Genomic DNA, 18,805 nt, shown 5'->3' on the forward strand with positions numbered 1-18,805 from the left:
TCCGGAAATTGGATGCAGTCTATCACCGTGCCATCCGTTTTGTCACCAAAGCCCCATATACTAGCCACCACTGCGACCTGTATGCTCTCGTTGGCTGGCCCTCGTTACATATTCGTCACCAAACCCACTGGCTCCAGCTCATCTATACATTTTTGCTAGGTAAAGCGCTGCCTTATCTCAACTCACTGGTCACCATAGCAACACCCACTCGTAGCACGCGCTCCACCAACAGGTATATTTCACTGGTCATCCCCAAAGCCATCACCTACTTTGGCCGCCTTTCCTTCCAGTCCTCTGCTGCCAATGACTGGAACGAATTGCAAAAATCAGTGAAGCTGGAGTCTTATATCTCCCTCACTAACTTTAAGCATCAGCGGTCAGAGCAGATTACCGATCACTGTACCTGTACAAAGCCCATCTGTAAATAGCCCACCGAACTACCTCATCCCCATATTTTTTTTTTTTTGTTGCTATTTTGCACCCCGGTATCTCTACTTGCACATCATTATCTGCACATCTATCACTCCAGTGTTATTGCTCAATTGAAATTATTTTGCCTCTATGGCCTATTTATTTCCTTACCTCCCTACTCTTCTACATTTACACACTGTACATATATTTTTCTATTGTGTTATTGACTGTACGTTTGTTTATGTGTAACTCTGTGTTGTTTTTGTCGCACTGCTTTGCTTCATCTTGGCCAGGTCGCAGTTGAAAATGAGAACTCATTCTCAGTTGACCTACCTGGTTAACCTCTCTTGGGTAGGGGGTAGTATTTTGACATCCAGATGAAAAGTGTGCCCAAAGTAAACTGCCTGTTACTCAGGCCCAGAAGCTAGGATATGCATATAATTGGTAGATTTGGATAGAAAACACACTAAAGTTTCTAAAAATGTTAAAATAATGCCTGAGTATAACAGAACTGATTTGGCAGGTGAAAACCCGAGGACAAACCATCCAGGGGAAAATAAATTGAGGTCATGGGATTGATTCAGATACCCTTATTATTGTTCAGTGCTTCCACTAGATGTCAACAGTCTTTAGAAATTGTTCTATGTTTTTCTTTTGAGAAATTAAGAAGTAGTCCTATTCAGTGTGAGTGTCACTCCAGGTGGACTCTACTATTTTGGTGCACGTGAACAGGAGCGCGCTCCACGTTGTTTTTATCCGGTATTAGAAACCGATTATTCAGTCTTAAATTTTATCGATTGTTTACGTTTTAGGGTACCCGAGGTTGGCTTAGGAACATTGTTTGAAATGTTTGGACCAAGTTTACAGGTAACTTATTAGATACTTTGTAGGCATGTTGGGCGAGTTGAAACCGGTGTATTTCTGAATCAAACGCGCCAAATAAATGGACATTTTTGGGTATTAAAGAAGGACATTATCGAACAAAAGGACCATTTGTGATGTTTCTGGGACATTTTGGAGTGCCAACAGAAGAAAATCTTCAAAACCCAAATGAGTTGTACTTTAGATCCCACACCCTAAGCTTAGCCTGATAGTGCAGTGACTGACCTGTAGTTGTGGAACCAGTTGATAACAGTGCTGGTCTTCAGGTGAAGCTGGGAGGCCAGCTCCTCAATGGTTTTGGGGGAGGGGTAGGGTTTCTCCTGGTAAGCCCTCTTCAGAGCCTCCTTCTCCTCGGGACCCAGAACCACTCGGATCTTCTTCTGGTACAGCTGAGGAGGCTGCTGGTGCTGGGGGCTGGCACTCTGGAGGAAGTCTGGCCCTGCCAGGCCACCGTCCATAGAATGGCCGTCACTCAGCGAACTGTGGCGCCTCTTCAGGTAGGCTGGGGAGAGACAGAGAAAGGATGAGATTTTGTTGTAGATAAGCACACAGTGTACTAGTACCAACAACCACTAGGGGGCGGTAATGTCTAACTGTAGCAATACAAGGACAGAGTCAGCCTCTGAAAACACCACAGCCTTAATGTGCAAATGACAGCATGGATTTGACATTCTCTAATCTCCTACAGTACAGTACAGTACACACTGATCCAATAAAAGAGAAGAGAAACCCAAATACAGCACAAGCCTACAAGGCCATGTACATGTGTCTGTAACTTCACCGTGATACACGACACAGAGTCAACTCATGGTTTGTCTGCCTTTCCTCCCAGCTCTGCTATTGGTCAGGTCCACTCCCACAGCTCTATTCTGACCTCTGATCACCGACTAGGGCCAACTTCATCCTGCTGCCTGCACTCAGTGACCTCCAACATGTGGTTCAGCCTCTTAACTCCAGGCCTGCTGTGGGAATGCTCAATGGGACACTAACCGCCTGCACAGAAACAGTTGGGGTAGCTAGGCCTGGTCACAGTAGCAGTAGCCTGGTCCCAGATCTGTTGGTACTTTTGCCTGCTCCATTGTCATTGTCAAGCAAATCATGTTTCACATGACAATTCCATAAGGAGTTGTCTAGAGACTAGAAACAGACTGGTACCCAGGCTATATTAAAGAGACCAGGAACAGACTGGTACCCAGGCTATATTAAAGAGACCAGGAACAGACTGGTACCCAGGCTATATTAAAGAGACCAGGAACAGACTGGTACCCAGGCTATATTAAAGAGACCAGGAACAGACTGGTACCCAATCACGGCCGGTTGTGATACAGCCTGGATTCGAACCAGGGTGTCTCTAGTGACGCGTTTAGCACTGAGATGCAGTGCCTTAGACCTCTGTACCACTCGGAGTCCCTTACTGCACGGATCCATTCATCCACTGCTTCCTGGTTCCATTCATCTACTGCTTCCTGGTTCCATTCATCCACTGCTTCCTGGTTCCATTCATCTACTGCTTCCTGGTTCCATTCATCTACTGCTTCCTGGTTCCATTCATCTACTGCTTCCTGGTTCCATTCATCTACTGCTTCCTGGTTCCATTCATCTACTGCTTCCTGGTTCCGTTCATCCACTGCTTCCTGGTTCCGTTCATCTACTGCTTCCTGGTTCCATTCATCTACTGCTTCCTGGTTCCATTCATCCACTGCTTCCTGGTTCCATTCATCCACTGCTTCCTGGTTCCATTCATCTACTGCTTCCTGGTTCCATTCATCTACTGCTTCCTGGTTCCATTCATCTACTGCTTCCTGGTTCCATTCATCCACTGCTTCCTGGTTCCATTCATCTACTGCTTCCTGGTTCCATTCATTTACTGCTTCCTGGTTCCGTTCATCTACTGCTTCCTGGTTCCATTCATCTACTGCTTCCTGGTTCCATTCATCCACTGCTTCCTGGTTCCATTCATCTACTGCTTCCTGGTTCCATTCATCTACTGCTTCCTGGTTCCATTCATCCACTGCTTCCTGGTTCCATTCATCCACTGCTTCCTGGTTCCATTCATCCACTGCTTCCTGGTTCCATTCATCTACTGCTTCCTGGTTCCTGGATGAATGGCTCAGCGTCGTCCGGGTTTGGCCGGGGGTAGGCAGTCATTGTAAATTAGACTTTGTTCTTAGCTGACTTGTCTAGTTAAATTTTTAAAAAGGGGGAGGAAAAATGATAGTAATCGCTGACTGCTGCCGTTTATAATTGATGAAGATGATGACTGATGTCACATCCAATAGAGCTAATTATTATCCGTGAGAGAGACAGAATGCGGAGAGAGAGAGATCATTACCTTTCTTCTCCAGGCGTTTCATGTCCATCAGTTTCTCCACTTTGTGTGGGTCCTGCAGCCAGAACTGCATGCGGACGAATGGCTCACGTCCCTTCAGACTCAGCTTGTGCCAGGGCTTAGGCCGAGCCAGCAGATCAGACACCGAGCCCTGGGTCAGACCCAGGATACTCTCCCCAAACAGACGCTGCCCTGGGGGGAGAGAGAGTAGAGAGAGAAGGGGTCAGGCTGGAGGCTGGATAGACTACCATGAATTGGGAGAGCTTGTATATGGAGATGAATCTAAAGTGAGATGGGGTGAAACTATAAGTGAAAGACAAAGAGGAAAATATATATATATATATAAATAAATAAAAACAGGAAATAGGTGAGAGAGAATAAAGAAGGGAAGAGAGAGAGAAGAGGAAGGAGAAAACAGATAGAGACTGAAGGTATCGTAAAAGTCTGAGTCTCACCAAGGTTGTTATCAGTCAGAACCTCCTTGACCTTCTTGGTGAGGACGTATGTGTCCAGCTCAGGAGACATGGCTATCGTCTCCTGGATGCTGAGGCCTGTGATGGGGCCAGGGAGTGGCAGGGGCGTACCGGGCTGGGACTCTCCCCCTGAGGGCTCACCAGATGGGGGCTCCAGAGACGGGGCCTGGGGGGCCAGAGGGTCCCGGTCGCCCCCTAAACCATTGAGTGACTCCTCAGCAGAGCTCAGTGGAGACCCTGGAGGAGGGCTGCAGCTGGCTGAGGTCTGGCTGGGAGTGCCATCTGCTGGGGCAGGGCTGCAGCTGGCTGAGGTCTGGCTGGGAGTGCCCTCTGCTGGGGCAGGGCTGCAGCTGGCTGAGGTCTGGCCCTCTGCTGGAGGAGAGAAAACGCAAGGCAGGAGCAGACAGTACAGTAGGTCAGTACGGTATGCATGCCAGTAGATACCCATAGACTTCCAGTCATTGAGCTAAAACCCGTTAACATTAGTTCGCGAGATTACCTCATACTGGACACAGAGACAAAAATGGTATGCATATGAGTTCATCTGACTCTGGGGAAGATGCCAAAATCCCAAAGTATCCTTTTTCCCTCCCATAATGCCCTCTGTCCCCTCCCTGTCTCTGTCCTGTTTTGCAGAAGGCTGGAATAGAGCAGTCATGGAGAGCTGTCAGTGTGGGTTATGTCCTCTTTGTGCCTAGAGAGAGACCCTGCTGCCAAAACAGAGGCCTGACAACAGGGCTGGGGAGGGAGGGAAGGGGCGAGAGAGGAGGAGGGGTGAGAAAATGGTAGCAACCCCCCAGCTATCAACAGGGCTGGGGTGGAAAGGGAGAGAGAGGGAGAAGGGGTAACATAATGGTACTGTAGCAACCCCCCAGCTATCAACAGGGCTGGGGTGGAAAGGGAGAGAGAGGGAGGGGGGAGGGGAGAAGGGGTAACATAATGGTACTGTAGCAACCCCCCAGCTATCAACAGGCTAAGAGAGCAGTGTATGGAGCGAGATACCTGACAAAAGGTTGAACGTACGTATCATTAGGATCGTAAGAAAATCCATAAGTAATTCCTACGCGAGCGTTGCAAAATACGCTTAGAAATCTATGTTATTCAATAATTGCACCCACACTGCTCATGCGCGCCAACAAGCGTCTGCCTTGCCCAAGGGCTAAAATAGAAGTCAGTTCTATTTCTGACGCAGATCGCGCTGCAAGTCCTGCCTCTCCCATCTCCTCATTGGTTTATAGAAGCAGGTACCCACGTGCCATCTCCTCATTGGTTATACCCACGTGGGTGACTGAAAGACTAACAAGGTCAGTGGTGGTAATGCACCTAATTTATGAAAGTTGCCAATTGCATTATAAAGTCAAGAGAAGAAAAGGCCTGGAAGGAAGAGAGATGACTAGACATGATTCGGTTGACCGTTTTTTTTGTGTGGATTAATTAGCAGATTAGCAGATTTTACATTTCAGGTAAAATAACAACTCAATGTTTATATCCCAGGACGAATTAGCGAGCAAGTGCACGCTAACTAGCTAAATTGCCATAAATGTTTAATGCTTTTCGACCTGTCCCCAAATTAATACAATTGGTTCAGAGTTTGTTTTGATATTTTAACTTGTGTGTTGTTTGGTGTAGGGGGACAAAATAAATGTATGTACGATGGCGCACGCGAGCAGCCGGTTTGGGCTCCATGTTAGGTAGTCTCCGTATAGGTTATTCCCTCCATCGCAACACTGCTGCCCAGATGAAGAGCTTGTGATCTCCATGCAGCACCACAGTACCATGCGCCTTCAGAAAATAACCCCTCAGCCTCAGAAGATGCCCTTCTGGAGGGGTTCAGCCATAGAGTCATTATACCCTAATGTCGGACCATTTACCTACAGTGGCTTGCGAAAGTATTCACCCCCTTGGCATTTTCCCTATTTTGTTGCCTTACAACCTGGAATTAAAATGGATTTTTGTATCATTTGATTTACACAACATGCCTACCACTTTTCACCCCCCAAAGTCAAGACTTTGTAGAGGCACCTTTTGCAGCAATTACAGCTGCAAGTCTCTTGGGGTATGTCTCTATAAGCTTGGCACAGCTGCATGTCTCTTGGGGTATGTCTCTATAAGCTTAGCACATCTAGCTACTGGGATTTTTGCCCATTCTTCAAGGCAAAACTGCTCCAGCTCCTTCACGTTGGATGGGTTCCGCTGGTGTACAACAATATTTAAGTCATACCACGGATTCTCAATTGGATTGAGGTCTGGGCTTTGACTAGGCCATTCCAAGACATTTAAATGTTTCCCCCTTTGGGATAGGGGGCAGTATTTTCACGTCCGGATGAAAAGCATTCCCAAAGTAAACCAAAGTAAACTGCCTGCTCATACACTCAGGCCCAGAAGCTAGGATATGCATATTATTAGTATTATATTTGGATAGAAAACACCCTGAAGTTTCTAAAACTGTTTGAATGATGTCTGTGAGTATAACAGAACTTATTTGGCAGGCGAAACCCAGAGGAAAAACCATCCAGGATTCTTTTTTTGAGGTCGCTCTCTTTTCAAAGAGATTTCAATGGGAATCTAGAATTCTAAGGCACTTGCTTGCAGTTCCTATCGCTTCCACTAGATGTCAACAGTCTTTAGAAATTGGTTGATGTTTTTCCTTTGAGAAATGAAGAAGTAGCCCTGTTCAGAACGAGGGTTGAGTGAAGTGTGCTGTTTATTAGAGGCGAGTGACCTGAAAGCTCCACTTTGTTTTCCTCCGGTATTGAACACAGTTTATCCCGTCTTAAATTTGATCGATTATTTACGTTAAAAAAATACCTAAAGTTGTATTAGGAAAGTTGTTTGAAATGTTTGGACAAAGATTACAGGTAACTTGAGATATTTTGTAGTCATGTTGCGCGAGTTGGAACTGGTGTTTTTCTGGAACAAACGCGCCAAATAAATTGACATTTTGGATATATAATTACGGAATTAATCGGAAAAAAAGGACCATTTGTGATGTTTATGGGACATATTGGAGTGGCAACAGAAGAAGCTCATCAAAGGTAAGGCATGAATTCTATCTTTATTTCTGAGTTTCGTGTTGCGCCAGGCGGGTTGAAATATGATTGTTTGTCTTTGTTTGATGGAGTGCTATCCTCAGATAATAGCATTGTTTGCTTTCGCCGTAAAGCCTTTTTGAAATCTTGACACGTTGGCTGAATTAACAACAAGTGTAGCTTTAATTTGGTGTATTGCATGTGTAATTTCATGAAAGTTTAATAAATATAGTAATTTAATTTTAATTTGGCGCTCTGCCATTTCACCGGATGTTGGTCAGGTGGGACGGTAGCGTCCCATCTAGCCTACGGAGGTGAACCTCTGTCCCAGTCTCAAATCTCTGGAAAACTGAAACAGATTTCCATCAAGAATTTCCCTGTATTTAGCACCATCCATCATACCTTAAATTCTGACCAGTTTCCCAGTCCCTCCCGATGAAAAACATCCCCACAGCATGATGCTGGGATGGTATTCTCGGGGTGATGAGATGTGTTTGGTTTGCGCCAGGCATAGCATTTTCCTTGAAGGCCAAAAAGCCCAGAGTACCTTCTTCAGGGTTCTCTTTGGTCTCTTTGTTGCCTCTCTGATTAATGCCCTCCTTGCCTGGTCTGTGAGTTTTGGTGGGCGGCCCACTCTTGGCAGGTTTGTTGTGGTGCCATATTCTTTCCATTTTTTAATAAGGGATTTAATGGTGCTCCGTGGGATGTTCAAAGTTACTGATAATATTTTTTATAACCCAACACCGATCTGTAATTCTCTACAACGTTGTCCCTGTCCTGTTTGGAGAGCTCCTTGGTCTTCATGGTGCCCTTAGCTTAGTGGTGTTGCAGACTATGGGCCTTTCAGAACAGGTGTATATATACTGAGATCATGTGACACTTAAATAAAGTCCACCTGTGTGCAATCTAACTAATTATGTGACTTCTGAGGGTAATTGGTTGCACCAGATCTTATTTAGGTACTTCATAGCAAAGGGGGTAAATACATAAGCACTGACCCAAGGTCTGTTCTGTGTGCAACCTTGTAAGTATTTAGTTCAGGTTTGGACTTGGGGAAGCTGATCCGAGATCTATTCGAAGAACCTCCCTAAAGTCTAGAACCACAGACCGATAGGACAACCGCCAACACAAAACACTGCAAGTTCTTTAAAAAAAAATCGTTACTGTCATTTTATTTTTTGTAATTGAAAATAGATTTCTAAGTCTTTTTGTAAATGATTGTAAAGCCCAATATGGATTTATTTGTATTGCTTTTAATCTTTTTAAATGAATTTATCTTATTAACACTTTGTTCTAGCTAGCTATTTATGTAGGTAGCTATCAAGTAAACACAATGAGCAACCAATTTTCTGTTTTTGATTTTTTTGAAACAAGTAAACAGGAAAAACGCCAAGGAGGATGAATACTTTTGCAAGGCACTGTACTAGCCAAATAAGGTGCAGAGCATACATGATGCGTGCATCTTGTCATTCCAACATCTTTCAACATTTAATTCATCCTTCATTCAGTTCAGTCAGTCACGATGTCATTTGTCTGAGTTGGAATAGGAACTAAATCAAAGAAAATAAGAACAAGAGGTCTCATCTATTTGTTTATTGAAATGATCAAAAACTCTCTCAAGATATTGGCAGCTCACTCACTCCATAGCAGTGCTCTCACCCAGGGTGTGTGTGTGGAGCTGCATGTGAGCCAGCAGTGTGATTCTGTTCATTTATAGCTCAGCAGTTGACTGTAAGTTGAGGTGGGCCTAATTGAGAGATGATCGTCAGCCAGTTGTTTGTCAATACACACACACACACACACACACACACACACACACACACACACACACACACACACACACACACACACAATTACCTTGGTTGTGAGCAGGCTTGATGTGTGTGTTCTGGCTCAGGTCACCGTTCAGCCACAGCTGCATACGCAGGCCTCTAGAGGTCATCTTGCTCCAAGGGTTCTGCCGAGACCCCACACCGTCACACATACTTCCCAGGGAAAGAGCCTAACACACACACACAATAAAAAAACATCAGTCACTCATACACGTTATGGAATGGCTAAACAGATACAGAGACATAAGCACACACACATTAACTAGGTTACGTATACAATGAATTGTGTTTGAGCTCAAAGCGGAGTGATTACTTTAGAGCTGGGTTGATTATAAATGAGGTATGTGAGACACTAACAGACAGAACGGGAGTCTGGATGGCTGTGATAAATATGGAGAGACTCCAGAACCCCCCCCCAGTAGTGAGTCACAGTGCTCACAGAGCTTGTGTGTTTATTCAAGACTGTGGTACTCACCTCTTTAGAGTCCTCCTGGGTGTGGTTCTCCTCTCCCCCCAGTGTGGGTGTATCTCTGCGGGGGTCTGGGTTCATGTTGCTCCACCATTGTTCCCTCCGGTGCCCCCCTCCAGGCCGGGCAGACCCCTCAGAGCTCCGACCCAGCCTGGGCACCCCATCAGCCAGGCGGTCTGGCACTGACACTCCCCTGTCCTCCCTCTTCACACAGGAGCTGAAGTCCAGGACTGTTGAGGGCGAGGAGGGGGAGACTGGGAGGGCGGTGGGGGTGTTCTTCAGGGAGAGAGCCAGAGGGGTGTAGGCAGGGAAGGAGGCAGCCAGATGGGAGACCAGTAAGTCCCTCTGGGAGTGAGAGGATGAAGTGGAGGAAGAAGAGGAGGCTTTGACTTTGAGGCTGGGTTCCACAGCAGCCTGTTGGGCCTCCATCTCTCTTCGAGCTTGTTCTAGGATGGAGCGGATGGCCTCGTCCGAACCACCGCCACCTCCTCCTCCTCCTCCTCTCAGCCCTCCACCAGGAGAAGGACCATGGGAGAAGTCTGCTGGGGGGGGAGAAAGGAGATAACAGATATCAGAGACTCTCTCTCTCTCACACACACTCAATTCTAAGTTAATTGTCTAAGAAGTTAGTATCCTCCAGTGTTGTATTTGAATAAGAAACACCACTATACAGTGCTTTCGGAAAGTTTCCCCCCCATCAATCTATGCACAATACCACATAATGACAAAGCAGATAACAGGTTTTTAGACATTTTTGCAAATGTATACAAAAAAATATATACAACTGAAATATCACATTTACATAAGTATTCAGACCCTTTACTCAGTACTTTGTTGAAGCACCTTTGGCAGCGATTACAGCCTCCATTCTTTTGGGTATGACACTACAAGCTTGGCACACCTCTGCAGATCCTCTCAAGCTCTGTCAGGTTGGATGAGGAGCGTTGCTGCACAGCTATTTTCAGGTCTCTCCAGAGATGTTCGATCAGGTTCAAGTCCGGGCTCTGGCTGGGACACTCAAGGACATTCAGAGACTTGTCCAAAAGCCACTCCTGGGTTGTCTTGGCTGTGTGCTTAGGGTCATTGTCCTGTTGGAAGGTGAACCTTCGCCCCAGTCTGAGGTCCTGAGCACTCTGGAGCAGGTTTCCATCAAGGATCTCTCTGTACTTTACTCCGTTCATCTTTCCCTCGATCCTGACTAGTCTCCCAGTACCTGCCGCTGAAAAACATCCCCACAGCTTGATGCTGCCAGCACCATGCTTCACTGTGGAGGTGGTGCTCTTGGGGTGATGAGAGGTGTTGTGTTTGCCCCAGACAAAGCAAAAAGCCCAGAGTACCTTCCATATGTTTGGGGAGTCTCCCACATGCCTTTTGGCCAACACCAAACGTGTTGCCCTCTTTATGTTTTTTAAGCAATGGCTGTTTTTTTTGGCCACTCTTCTGTAAAGCCCAGCAGGGATGGTTCCAGGTTTCCTCCAGACGTGACACTTGGTATTCAGGCCAAATAGTTCAATCTTGGTTTCATCAGACCAGATAATCTTTTTTCTCACGTTCTGAGAGTCCTTTAGGTGCCTTTTGGCAAACTCCAAGCAGGTTGTTGTGCTTTTTACTGAGGAGTTGCTGCCCACTGGCTCCAGGTCATCTACAAGGCCATGCTAGGCAAAGCTCCGCCTTATCTCAGCTCACTGGTCACGATGGCAACACCCATCCGTAGCACGCGCTCCAGCAGGTGTATCTCATTGATCATCCCTAAAGCCAACACCTCATTCGGCCGCCTTTCGTTCCAGTACTCTGCTGCCTGTGACTGGAACGAATTGCAAAAATCGCTGAAGTTGGAGAATTTTATCTCCCTCACCAACTTCAAACATCAGCTATCTGAGCAGCTAACCGATCGCTGCAGCTGTACATAATCTATTGGTAAATAGCCCACCCATTTTCACCTACCTCATCCCCACAGTTTTTATTTATTTACTTTTCTGCTCTTTTGCACACCAATATCTCTACCTGTACATGACCATCTGATCATTTATCACTCCAGTGTTAATCTGCAATATTGTAATTATTCGCCTACCTCCTCATGCCTTTTGCACACATTGTATATAGACTCCCCCTTTTTTCTCTATTGTGTTATTGACTTGTTAATTGTTTACTCCATGTGTAACTCTGTGTTGTCTGTTCACACTGCTATGCTTTATCTTGGCCAGGTCACAGTTGCAAATGAGAACCTGTTCTCAACTAGCCTACCTGGTTAAATAAAGGTGTTCTCAACTAGCCTACCTGGTTAAATAAAGGTGTTCTCAACTAGCCTACCTGGTTAAATAAAGGTGTTCTCAACTAGCCTACCTGGTTAAATAAAGGTGTTCTCAACTAGCCTACCTGGTTAAATAAAGGTGTTCTCAACTAGCCTACCTGGTTAAATAAAGGTGTTCTCAACTAGCCTACCTGGTTAAATAAAGGTGTTCTCAACTAGCCTACCTGGTTAAATAAAGGTGTTCTCAACTAGCCTACCTGGTTAAATAAAGGTGTTCTCAACTAGCCTACCTGGTTAAATAAAGGTGTTCTCAACTAGCCTACCTGGTTAAATAAAGGTGTTCTCAACTAGCCTACCTGGTTAAATAAAGGTGTTCTCAACTAGTCTACCTGGTTAAATAAAGGTGTTCTCAACTAGCCTACCTGGTTAAATAAAGGTGTTCTCAACTAGCCTACCTGGTTAAATAAAGGTGTTCTCAACTAGCCTACCTGGTTAAATAAAGGTGTTCTCAACTAGTCTACCTGGTTAAATAAAGGTGTTCTCAACTAGCCTACCTGGTTAAATAAAGGTGTTCTCAACTAGCCTACCTGGTTAAATAAAGGTTAACTAAAAAAAATAAAAATTTTTAAAAAAGTCTGGCCACTCTACCATAAAGCCCTGATTGGTGGAGTGCTGTAGAGATGGTTGTCCTTCTGGAAGGTTCTCCCATCTCAACAGAGGAACTCTGGAGCTCTGTCAGAGTGACCATCAGGTTTTTGTTCACCTCCCTGACCAAGGCCCTTCTCCCAGATTGCTCAGTTTGGCCAAGCGGCCAGCTCTAGGAAGAGTCTTGGTGGTTCCAACTTCTTCCATATAAGAATGATGGAGGCCACTGTGTACTTGGGGACCTTCAATGCTGCAGAAATGTTTTGGTACCCTTCCCCAGATCTGTGCCTAGACAAAATCCTGTCTCTGAGCTCTACGGACAATTCCTTTGTCCCCATGGCTTGGTTTCTGTTCAGATATGCACTGTCAACTGTGGGACTTTATATAGACAGGTGTGTGCCTTTCCAAATCATGTCCAATACAATGAATTTACCACAGGTGGACTTCCAACAAGTTGTAGAAACCTCTCAAGGACGATCAATGGAGACAGGATGCACCTGAGCTCAATTTAGAGTTTCATAGCAAAGGTTCTGAATGCTTATGTAAATAATGTATTTTTGTTTTTAATACATTTGCAAAAATCAATAAAAAACAGTTTATGCTTTGTCATTATGGGGAATTGTGTGTAGTTTGATGATTTTTTATTTATTTATTTATTTATTTATTTTTGAATAAGGCTGTAACAACAAAATAGGAAAAAAGGAAGGGGTCTGAATACTTTGAGAATGCACTGGACAATTTACCGTCCTCCTATTCCACCAGTCATTCAGGGACAACCGTCCTCCTATTCCACCAGTCAATTTAGGGACAACCGTCCTCCTATTCCACCAGTCATTTAGGGACAACCGTCCTCCTATTCCACCAGTCATTTAGGGACAACCGTCCTCCTATTCCACCAGTCAATTTAGGGACAACCGTCCTCCTATTCCACCAGTCATTTAGGGACAACCGTCCTCCTATTCCACCAGTCAATTTAGGGACAACCGTCCTCCTATTCCACCAGTCATCATCTAGGAACAACTGTCCTCCTATTCCACCAGTCATTTAGGGACAACTGTCCTCCGATTCCACCAGTCATCATCTAGGGACAACTGTCCTCCTATTCCACCAGTCATCATCTAGGAACAACTGTCCTCCTATTCCACCAGTCATTTAGGGACAACAGTCCTCCGATTCCACCAGTCATCATCTAGGGACAACCGTCCTCCTATTCCACCAGTCATCTAGGGACAACCGTCCTCCTATTCCACCAGTCATCTAGGGACAACCGTCCTCCTATTCCACCAGTCATCTAGGGACAACCGTCCTCCTATTCCACCAGTCATCTAGGGACAACCGTCCTCCTATTCCACCAGTCATCTAGGGACAACCGTCCCCCTATTCCACCAGTCATCTAAGGACAACTGTCATCTTATTCCACCAGTCATTTAAGGACAACTGTCCTCCTATTCCACCAATCATCTAGGGACAACCGTCCTCCTATTCCACAAGAGTGGGCACAACTGTCATCTTATTCCATCAGTCATCTAGGGACAACTGTCCTCCTATTCCACCAGTCATATACGAACAACTGTCCTCCTATTCCACCAGTCATCTAGGGACAACTGTCCTCCTATTCCACCAGTCATCTAGGGACAACTGTCCTCCTATTCCACCAGTCATCTAGGGACAACTGTCCTCCTATTCCACCAGTCATCTAGGGAAACTGTCCTCCTATTCCACCAGTCATCTAGGGACAACTGTCCTCCTATCCCACCAGTCATCTAGGGACAACTGTCCTCCTATTCCACCAGTCATATACGAACAACTGTCCTCCTATTCCACCAGTCATCTAGGGACAACTGTCCTCCTATTCCACCAGTCATCTAGGGACAACTGTCCTCCTATTCCACCAGTCATCTAGGGACAACTGTCCTCCTATTCCACCAGTCATCTAGGGAAACTGTCCTCCTATTCCACCAGTCATCTAGGGACAACTGTCCTCCTATCCCACCAGTCATCTAGGGACAACTGTCCTCCTATCCCACCAGTCATCTAGGGACAACTGTCCTCCTATTCCACCAGTCATCTAGGGACAACTGTCCTCCTATTCCACCAGTCATCTAGGGAAAACTGTCCTCCTATTCCACCAGTCATCTAGGGACAACCGTCCTCCTATTCCACCAGTCATCTAGGGACAACCGTCCTCCTATTCCACCAGTCATCTAGGGACAACCGTCCTCCTATTCCACCAGTCATCTAGGGACAACCGTCCTCCTATTCCACCAGTAATCTAGGGACAACCGTCCCCCTATTCCACCAGTCATCTAAGGACAACTGTCATCTTATTCCACCAGTCATCTAGGGACAACCGTCCTCCTATTCCACCAGTCATCTAGGGACAACCGTCCTCCTATTCCACCAGTCATCTAGGGACAACCGTCCCCCTATTCCACCAGTCATCTAAGGACAACTGTCATCTTATTCCACCAGTCATTTAAGGACAACTGTCCTCCTATTCCACCAATCATCTAGGGACAACTGTCCTCCTATTCCACCAATCATCTAGGGACAACCGTCCTCCTATTCCACAAGAGTGGGCACAACTGTCATCTTATTCCATCAGTCATCTAGGGACAACTGTCCTCCTATTCCACCAGTCATATACGGACAACTGTCCTCCTATCCCACCAGTCATCTAGGGACAACTGTCCTCCTATTCCACCAGTCATCTAGGGACAACTGTCCTCCTATTCCACCAGTCATCTAGGGACAACTGTCCTCCTATTCCACCAGTCATCTAGGGACAACTGTCCTCCTATTCCACCAGTCATCTAGGGAAACTGTCCTCCTATTCCACCAGTCATCTAGGGACAACTGTCCTCCTATACCACCAGTCATCTAGGGACAACTGTCCTCCTATTCCACCAGTCATCTAGGGACAACTGTCCTCCTATTCCACCAGTCATCTAGGGAAAACTGTCCTCCTATTCCACCAGTCATCTAGGGACAACCGTCCTCCTATTCCACAAGAGTGGGCACAACTGTCATCTTATTCCATCAGTCATCTAGGGACAACTGTCCTCCTATTCCACCAGTCATCTAGGGACAACTGTCCTCCTATTCCACCAGTCATCTAGGGACAACTGTCCTCCTATTCCACCAGTCATCTAGGGACAACTGTCCTCCTATTCCACAAGATCTAGGGACAACTGTCATCTTATTCCAGTCATCTTGGGACAACTGTCATCTTATTCCAGCAGTCATCTAGGGACAACTGTCCTCCTATCCCACCAGTCATCTAGGGACAACTGTCCTCCTATTCCACCAGTCATCTAGGGACAACTGTCCTCCTATTCCACCAGTCAGCATCTAGGGACAACTGTCCTCCTATTCCACCAGTCATCTAGGGACAACTGTCCTCCTATTCCACCAGTCATCTAGGGACAACTGTCCTCCTATTCCACCAGTCATCTAGGGACAACTGTCCTCCTATTCCACCAGTCATCTAGGGACAACTGTCCTCCTATTCCACCAGTCATCATCTAGGGACAACTGTCCTCCTATTCCACCCGTCATCTAGGGACAACTGTCCTCCTATTCCACCAATCCTCTAGGGACAACTGTCCTCCTATTCCACCAGTCATCTAGGGACAACTGTCCTCCTATTCCACCAATCCTCTAGGGACAACTGTCCTCCTATTCCACCAATCCTCTAGGGACAACTGTCCTCCTATTCCACTATTCATCATCTAGGGACAACGGTCATCTTATTCCATCAGTCGTCATCTAGGGACAACTGTCCTCCTATTCCACCAGTCATCATCTAGGGACGACTGTCCTCCTATTCCACCAGTCATCTTGGGACAACTGTCCTCCTATTCCACCAGTCATCTAGGGACAACTGTCCTCCTATTCCACAAGAGTGGGGACAACTGTCATGTTATTCCATCAGTCAACTAGGGACAACTGTCCTCCTATTCCACAAGAGTGGGGACAACTGTCATGTTATTCCATCAGTCATCTAGGGACAACTGTCCTCCTATTCCACCAGTCATCTAGGGACAACTGTACTCCTATTCCACCAATCCTCTAGGGACAACTGTCATGTTATTCCATCAGTCATCTAGGGACAACTGTCCTCCTATCCCACCAGTCATCTAGGGACAACCGTCCTCCTATTCCACAAGAGTGGGCACAACTGTCATCTTATTCCACCAGTCATCTTGGGACAACTGTCATCTTATTCCAGCAGTCATCTAGGGACAACTGTCCTCCTATCCCACCAGTCATCTAGGGACAACTGTCCTCCTATTCCACCAGTCATCTAGGGACAACTGTCCTCCTATTCCACCAGTCATCTAGGGACAACTGTCCTCCTATTCCACCAGTCAGCATCTAGGGACAACTGTCCTCCTATTCCACCAGTCATCTAGGGACAACTGTCCTCCTATTCCACCAGTCATCTAGGGACAACTGTCCTCCTATTCCACCAGTCATCTAGGGACAACTGTCCTCCTATTCCACCAGTCATCTAGGGACAACTGTCCTCCTATTCCACCAGTCATCTAGGGACAACTGTCCTCCTATTCCACCAGTCATCATCTAGGGACAACTGTCCTCCTATTCCACCCGTCATCTAGGGACAACTGTCCTCCTATTCCACCAATCCTCTAGGGACAACTGTCCTCCTATTCCACCAGTCATCTAGGGACAACTGTCCTCCTATTCCACCAATCCTCTAGGGACAACTGTCCTCCTATTCCACCAATCCTCTAGGGACAACTGTCCTCCTATTCCACTATTCATCATCTAGGGACAACGGTCATCTTATTCCATCAGTCGTCATCTAGGGACAACTGTCCTCCTATTCCACCAGTCATCATCTAGGGACGACTGTCCTCCTATTCCACCAGTCATCTTGGGACAACTGTCCTCCTATTCCACCAGTCATCTAGGGACAACTGTCCTCCTATTCCACAAGAGTGGGGACAACTGTCATGTTATTCCATCAGTCAACTAGGGACAACTGTCCTCCTATTCCACAAGAGTGGGGACAACTGTCATGTTATTCCATCAGTCATCTAGGGACAACTGTCCTCCTATTCCACCAGTCATCTAGGGACAACTGTACTCCTATTCCACCAATCCTCTAGGGACAACTGTCATGTTATTCCATCAGTCATCTAGGGACAAGCGTCATCATATTTGACCAAGGTGCAGAGAGGATGACACTCACCAGATTTCTGCACATGCAGCTCTCTCTTGGCCTGCTCCAGGATAGACTTGATGGCGTCGTCTGAACCACACTCTGGAGTACGGATGCGTGTGGTGATGTTACCTGGACAGGGGGAGGGAGGGGGATTAGACATACCACCAATTAAAAGTTCACTTCAAACAGGTACAGTTTACAAAGATACAGTAGTATAGCTAATCTACAAAGACACTGCAGACAGACACAATAGTTACAGCAGTTACTTCAAGTAGGTAGTATGTAGAGTAGTTACTGTAGGTAGAGTAGTTACTGTAGGTAGAGTAGGTAGAGTAAGTACAGTAAGTAGAGTAGTTACTATAGGTAGAGTAGTTACTGTAGGTAGAGTAGGTAGAGTAAGTACAGTAAGTAGAGTAGGTAGAGTAGTTACTGTATGTGGAGTACTTACTATAGGTAGAGTAGTTACTATAGGTAGAGTAGGTAGAGTAGTTACTATAGGTAGAGTAGGTAGAGTAGGTAGAGTAGGTCGAGTAGTTACTGTAGGTAGAGTAGTTACTATAGTTAGAGTAGGTAGAGTGGTTACAGTAGGTAGAGTAGTTACTATAGGTAGAGTAGTTACTATAGGTAGAGTAGTTACTATAGGTAGAGTAGTTAATATAGGTAGAGTAGGTAGAGTGGTTACAGTAGGTAGAGTAGTTACTATAGGTAGAGTAGTTACTATAGGTAGAGTAGTTACTATAGGTAGAGTAGGTAGAGTGGTTACAGTAGGTAGAGTAGTTACTATAGGTAGAGTAGTTACTATAGGTAGAGTAGTTACTATAGGTAGAGTAGTTACTATAGGTAGAGTAGGTAGAGTGGTTACAGTAGGTAGAGTAGTTACTATAGGTAGAGTAGTTACTATAGGTAGAGTAGTTACTATAGGTAGAGTAGTTACTATAGTTAGAGTAGGTAGAGTGGTTACAGTAGGTAGAGTAGTTACTATAGGTAGAGTAGTTACTATAGGTAGAGTAGTTACTATAGGTAGAGTAGTTACTATAGGTAGAGTAGTTACAGTAGGTAGAGTAGTTACTATAGGTAGAGTAGGTAGAGTAGTTACAGTAGTTACTATAGGTAGAGTAGTTACTATAGGTAGAGTAGTTACAGTAGGTAGAGTAGTTACAGTAGGTAGAGTAGTTACAGTAGGTAGAGTAGTTACTGTAGGTAGAGTAGTTACTATAGGTAGAGTAGTTACAGTAGGTAGAGTAGTTACAGTAGGTAGAGTAGTTACAGTAGGTAGAGTAGTTACTGTAGGTA

At 45.7% G+C, this 18,805-nt stretch overlaps 1 protein-coding gene across 4 annotated transcripts in view; it reads right to left on the reverse strand.

The window, feature by feature from the left end:
* The window catches only part of LOC115124868 (homeobox protein cut-like 1), a 151,074-nt gene that overhangs the window by 7,156 nt on the left and 125,113 nt on the right, over nucleotides 1–18,805 (reverse strand). For 2 of the 4 annotated variants that reach the window (XM_065024205.1, XM_065024204.1), the window contains 6 exons: nucleotides 17,540–17,641; nucleotides 9,432–9,967; nucleotides 8,982–9,126; nucleotides 4,078–4,467; nucleotides 3,626–3,814; nucleotides 1,519–1,795 (listed from right to left, as the gene is read on the reverse strand). In XM_065024205.1, the coding sequence (XP_064880277.1) occupies nucleotides 1,519–1,795; nucleotides 3,626–3,814; nucleotides 4,078–4,467; nucleotides 8,982–9,126; nucleotides 9,432–9,967; nucleotides 17,540–17,641 (1,639 nt within the window). The remainder of the gene's footprint in view (nucleotides 1–1,518; nucleotides 1,796–3,625; nucleotides 3,815–4,077; nucleotides 4,468–8,981; nucleotides 9,127–9,431; nucleotides 9,968–17,539; nucleotides 17,642–18,805) is intronic. The other 2 variants (XM_065024202.1, XM_065024203.1) reach the window with 2 other exon arrangements.

Source organism: Oncorhynchus nerka, linkage group LG11, assembly GCF_034236695.1.
Source record: "Oncorhynchus nerka isolate Pitt River linkage group LG11, Oner_Uvic_2.0, whole genome shotgun sequence".
Classification (NCBI taxonomy): domain Eukaryota; kingdom Metazoa; phylum Chordata; class Actinopteri; order Salmoniformes; family Salmonidae; genus Oncorhynchus; species Oncorhynchus nerka.